Consider the following 6821-nt stretch of genomic DNA (forward strand, 5'->3'; position numbering starts at 1 on the left):
TGTTTTGTACTGCAACAGCGTGAGTGTTTATAGATAAATTATAAGGGAAAGCCTTGACACTTGACTATCATATTTCTAATTGAGGCTCCATTAACCACCTCCAGAGCCACTTTCTTGCCTTGTTGATTGAAGAATCATTGATAAAAGCTACACTGACTGTTCCCTGCATTCTGTACAGCACAGTACTGTGTTAATGACAGACGAGCCTACTGAGAGGCACTTTATCCTCAAACTACTGTATACATGACTGCTACATGTAATCTGGAATACACTATAATTATATATAATATATATAGTTGATGTTAACTAATGTATCTGTGGCTGTACATGTGCTGTTGAATACATTATAATTACATATCAGGTAAATGTCAACTATAGTATATCTATATCTGCTATATGGGCAATAGAATACACTTTAACTATATATACATAATAGGTAGCTAATTAACCTATGGCTGCCATATGTGCAAAAAATACACCATAACTATATATACATCATGTCAGCTAATGTATCTATATCTGCTATATTTGCAAAAAAATAAACTATAATTATATATACATGCTATCAACTAATTTTTCTATATCTGCTATATGTGCAATAGAATAAACTATATATACACACACACACACATAATAGGTAGCTAGCTAATCTACATATGGCTGCCATACCTGCAATAAAATACACCATAACTATATATACATAAGGTCAACTAATTTATCTATATGTGCAATGGAATACACTATATCTATATATGCAGTTGATGACAACTAATGTCTCAGTGGCTGATACATGTGCTGTGGCATACACAATAACTACATTTAAGGTTTATGTCAACTATAGTTTATCTATATCTGCTATGGGCAATATAATACAATATAATTATATATACATAATAGGTAACGAATTTACCTATGGCTGCCATATGTGTAATAAAATACACTATAACTATATACACATAGTGTCAACTAATTTATCTATGTCTGCTATATCTGCAATAAAGTACACTATAATTATATATACCTGATATCAACTAGTTTATCTATGTCTGCTTTATGTGCAATAAAATACACTATAGTTATATTTACATAATATTATTATTTACTAATGTATCTATGTCTGCTATATGTGCAATGGAATATATATATACAATGTCAACTAATTCATTCAAAATGGCTGTTACATTCGCTATGGAGTACACTATAAATATTCTGTTTTTTTTTAATTTTCTTCTCTGTTCTGTTTTTGTTTTGTGCTATTCTATTCTATTCTATTCTGTTCTATTCTATCCTATTCTATTTCATTCTTTTCCATTTTATTTTATTATATTCCTAGCCATCTGTACATCTTTGTCTACTACCTATGTATGTTATGCATGTACGCCTGTCATTAAAATATATACTTAAAAAGACCTGTAGCAGGAATGCATGTTGTACGTGGCTAAAAAGGGCTTTAATTGTAGGTCTGATAGGTGTCAGCACTGGCTGTACTGTGACTGCAGTGTTCTTCTATAAACCCAGGAGAGTGGGTAGTGTGTAACATTTGCTGATAATCTATTTATTGTGTGTAATGAAGCAACAGAGCCGAGTGTGCAGGGCCACTGACTGGATTCATTATCATTATTAAATGATATTAAATAGATACAAATCCTTGGTCCCATTGTATTTGCATTCGATGTGTCTCCAATTGATTTCTGTGCCTGTGTTCTCTACAACGCTTTTGGACTAATATAAATCGATTGAGAATACATTAGAAGGTATCTGCTGGAGCGGGTTAGTTCATGAAATACATGGTGGATAAAAGAGTAATTATGAAGATTACTGGCTTCTTCCTACTGAAGGGAAATCAAATTGAATCATCGATCTATTTTTTTTTCTCTTTTTTTATGCTAGGGCAAAAGAATAAAGAATAAATGTTAATACACACAATTGTTAATTGAAGATCATGTATGAGGTCATTTATCAAAAGGGGTTCGCTAGTTATTGTGAATACAGAAGAGGAGGGTGCACAGATATCAAAGAACAGGCTGTTTGAAGTATTAGGGGGATTTAAGTCTATCTAACTGTTGCTGGAGCTCGAAGGCCCCAGCCAGGCTTTGGTAACTGCTGACTCCTTCTACTTACTTTCTGGCAGGCATCTACGAGTGCAAAGAGAAGAGGGACGACGTGAAATCCGAGGATGAGGATGGGCAAACGAAGCTGAAACAGAGGAGAAGCAGAACGAATTTTACATTGGAGCAGTTAAATGAACTTGAAAGACTGTTTGATGAGACTCACTACCCTGATGCTTTTATGAGGGAAGAGCTGAGCCAAAGGCTGGGACTCTCTGAGGCCAGGGTGCAGGTACGCGTTAACGCTTTTTATAAGTGCAGAAAAGAAAATGACGCTGATGAAAATGTTTATAGATCTAATGGTATGTGCAGTGTGAATATAACTGTTATCGCAGCTCACTTTTATTTTATATTTTGTAAAAAATAAATAGTAAAGAAAATTAAAATAATAATAACAATAATATTATGGTTATTATTATGGTGATTATTATTATTAATATCATTATTATTCAGGACTAAAATACACAGAATTGGATTAAGAGCTAAGCGCATATTTTATATACAATTAGCATGCACATTTTATCTACATATATGTGGCTGTATCCAGCACCTAGTCTCAGGCACATTTTGGCACCGCATGCACATCTAACCCTATTAGTTTTCTGCACAATTTTCCACCTTATGTCGTTGCCACCACCGAATAAAATAGGCCTCTTTAAAGGTTATTTGGCTGCTTTGGGGCTGGATTATCATGAGCCGGGGGGTAACGGTGCCCCAGCTGACCTACTTGACAGGCATATGGATTTATGACATCCAAGTCTACCCCATCTGCTCTCTCGCTGCTTTGAAAGTGCTGGAAACACAATCCTGAAAATTATTATTTAGTCAGTAAAACGTATTTACGAGCTTTTAGCTGAGCGTTCAACGTTTATGACAGGACGCGTTGAATTAAATCTCTATTAGACATAAGTTTTCCTGTCCGAGCACCAATCGATAAAGATAAAATAATGTCAAGGCTTAGAAATAATTGCGCTTAAAACAAGTGCAAATTCAAGCATTAAAGTTGCATGCAAAAAGGCAAGAGCCACGATTTTAGATGGTACAATGCTGATGGCGATGGTCATTTTCATCTTGTGTAGCACTTTGGCTGAAATATTCAATTTGACTCTTCAACTAAATACCATTGCTTAAAAGTGGCCATGTTATATATTATGTTGAGTAAAAAATAAAAAAGCAGAAAATATTTTTTTTCCCTGTATTAAATGTTTATTGTATTGTTTAATGTATAATAGTAATAGCCAATAACTCTCTTATTTGTAGGACTTCAGTCTTATAAAGTGACCACACAGTCCCTATTGCTTCTTATATTGTTGCCTTAGAAAGCGAGCATACAGTCCCTTAGTGCTGATTATATTGTTGCCCTACAATGTAACTACAAGTCTCTATTGCTGCTTGTATGCCTGCCTTACTTAGTGAACACACAGTCCCCAGTGCTGCTTTTTTGCAATATTCAACAATGACCAAACAGTCCCTGTTGCTGCTTATGTTGCTGCCTTATAAAGTGACTGACTACACAGTACTAGTTGTTGCTTATAGCTGTCCTAACATAACCACACAGTCCCAATTGCTGCTTATATTGTTGCCTATATTACTGCCTTACACAGTGACCACACTGTCCCCAATACTTGCTGCTTATATTGTTGTCTTATGCAGCCAGTCACCACACAGTCCCCAATACTTGCTGCTTATATTGTTGTCATGTACAGTGACCACACAGTCCCCAATACTTGCTGCTTATAGTATTTTCATGTACAGTGACCACACACTCCCCATACTTGCTGCTTAGATAGTTGTCTCAGTCAGTAACCACACACTCCCCATACTTGCTACTTAGATTGTTGTCTCACACAGTAACCACACACTCCCCATACTTGCTGCTTATAGTGTTGTCTCACACAGTGACCACACACTCCCCATACTTGCTGCTTATATTGTTGTCTCACTCAGTGACCCCACAGTACCCAGCACTTGCTGCTTTTATTGGTACTTCTTTTCTGACCATGCATGCTATTCGTGGCCTTTCTTTCTTCTTTTCTCCATGCCTGAGAACAAAATAGTTCTGATAAGTGTTTTGTACATAAGCATTCCCAAACTAAACACTTCCTTTCCCCATGTCCTAACTAAAGTCTGGGAATACAGGGTCCCAGCACAGTTCAGGGCATGTTGTGCTAGGCTCAGTTCACATGAAGGATTGATCTGACTGTCCTAACCAAACGAATAAAGACAAAACTAAGCGTCTTTTTTATTTAGCTAAAGGGAATATCAACTTTTATGTCATTTCCAGTTCTCACGTTCTGGAGCTGTAATATCTCCCTGTGCCTTGATGTAGTGTTTCTATAAAAACAAATTACTTGTAATGTAATTCTGCACTGTCTCTTTTTAGTACTTTATTAGAGAGCAGCACCTTAACAGGATGTTCAAAGCTGCAGAAAATCACAGAGCTTGGAAACATTCTCAGCCCAAAAAATGTCTATATTGATTCAGGTGGAGGATGCCAAAAAAAGGGAAACAAAAAAGTATTCGCTTTGATAATAGCTGGATGTATTAAAAATAAAGCAAACGAGGAGATTACAAATAAGCAGGCATATTAAGAATTAGTACAAAGATTAACAAAGGAGGGGTGCTTAGATATAGGAGAAGTCACAGGAGCATTTTAATACTTGCTGGCTTGTAGTAAAAGCCATTCTATCAGCACACACTGTCCTTGTTGTTAGAGGATACAGTTTCAATTTAGAGTGGAAATTTGCTGTAAATAAATTGATGCTCCTATGTCTTACTGGTCCTTATTAACCTTTTATTTTTAGCGTGTCCTGGAACCCCATACCACCCAGCTGTCAGGGTTATAATTGAAAGTTATGAGACCATGGTGAGGAGCAGGCAGTAATTCAATTACAAGAAATATCTCTTGGTTTATGGTGCACAGCTAAATTAAATGTCATTATTCACTGTCTCTAATGGAAATCAAAAGGAAATCAGATTAGAGTATTTGTGAAAGGAATCATTGAGTGATGCTTAATGAAGAAATAACTGTCTAAAACAGTATGCTGAGCTTTACTTAGAGTATTCCTGTCTAATTGGAACTGGTTGCAAATCGCCTCACACTGATTCATTATTGCTTAACCCACTGGCTAATTTATCACTTTTATTTATCATAAGCTGTTTTTTTCCCCTTCATTTGGTATCTCCCATGGAGAAAATCTCTTTATTTCAGCAGCCTCCACATTTGCAGAGGTCCCTAGCTAATGCGCCAGGAGCTATATGCAAGGCGCAGCCAGGAGATGACACCAGCTCAAATCACATTACCCACTGATTGCACATATGCACTTCTCTTTGTTCACAACAACTACATCCACAATACTAATCCTACACGGGTTTCCAAGACCAGCAGCCTTCAAAAATATTCCTTTATAAAGAGGGACTAATGTAGTTGGGAAAAGGAGGGGAGGGGGGTTAAGGAGTAGTTTCTTATTAATGACTAAACCCCCAATCCAATTTCCCTGTCAGTAGAAGACTGCTCTCGTTGAATCACCTTTAGTAATTGATATCTGTCAGCTTTATAATAACTAATCTATTGCATGGACAATTTATATATTTTGTTCGCATTGTTAAGGCTGCTTGACACTTAAAAAAAATAAAAGTTATTGACAGATTGTATGAAAAATGCAGTGAAAAGCAATGACGTTTCCAGGGACAGACATTATTAGAAATACATATTCCTCACCAGAGATCGTCCTTTAAAATAAATGACAGCTGGCAATGGTTATGTCATCTCCGCTGACCCTGTTTCTACACTGAGGTTCCAGCACCATGTAAAGTAAGAATGGAATGTGCAGGACATGTAGGCACATCTACACAGCATCGTGTGACATTACACCGTGATAAATGCTTCCCGAGTCTCTTCTAACTAATTACTGCCTTGTAAATGACCGTCATTAAGGCAATTGAATAAAGCTTGGAGGGCAATGCAATGCAGAAAGTGCGGCTAGTAATAATTAAACAGGGAGTCATTTGACAGGCATGTTTACTTTACTACACTTTTGTAATGGCTGTACGAACTTCTCAAAGCAGAATGCGACGTGGGGTTACACCTCTGCTGCCCAGTTAATGATCCCACTCCTTCCTCATAGATGGAACTTGTAGGTTATTAATATTGATATAACTCATTCCATCTCGTGTGTCCGATTATGTAAAAAATAAAATAAATGTTAAAATGTTGCCATGTTATATCCGAATGGGGAGAATAGATGGCAGGCAACGGAGACAAAATGAAATCAGTCTTGTGCATGATAATTTTAAATCAGGCTCAGTGATGAGAATGCTGGTATTGCATGCTTTTGGAGATCATTGCTTTATTGAAAGTTCTGAGTCCTCTAAGGATGACTTAGAGGAGCAGATCAGAGGACTGGTACACACTGCTACCACCTATGGCTAGCGATGGATCCAAAGAAGGCTTCCCTTCAACTGATCCAGCTTCTGGAGAGCATGCAGACTGCTAATAAATTCACATGGTACTGAATAGTCTAACGATTTTAAAATAGACATCACCATTTACCATTGCTAGTAGTGTTTATTATATATATTTGCAGTCACAGTGTATACTATGCAATGTCAGGGTCTACCTGACTGGATATATTAGGCCCTTGTGCTACATATGTGTAAAAAATGTTGAAAATGTAAAGGAGATTTGTATTATATGTGTGTGTGTGATTGATC

At 36.6% G+C, this 6821-nt stretch overlaps 1 protein-coding gene across 2 annotated transcripts in view; it reads left to right on the forward strand.

Moving 5' to 3' along the window:
* SHOX (short stature homeobox) overlaps positions 1-6821 on the forward strand; it is a 41212-nt gene that overhangs the window by 1902 nt on the left and 32489 nt on the right. For both annotated transcript variants that reach the window (XM_018568728.1, XM_018568729.1), the window contains exon 2: positions 2132-2340. In XM_018568728.1, coding sequence (XP_018424230.1) covers positions 2132-2340 — 209 coding nt within the window. The remainder of the gene's footprint in view (positions 1-2131; positions 2341-6821) is intronic.

The sequence above is a fragment of the Nanorana parkeri genome, unplaced genomic scaffold, assembly GCF_000935625.1.
Source record: "Nanorana parkeri isolate BGI_ZX_2015 unplaced genomic scaffold, ASM93562v1 scaffold1236, whole genome shotgun sequence".
NCBI lineage: Eukaryota > Metazoa > Chordata > Amphibia > Anura > Dicroglossidae > Nanorana > Nanorana parkeri.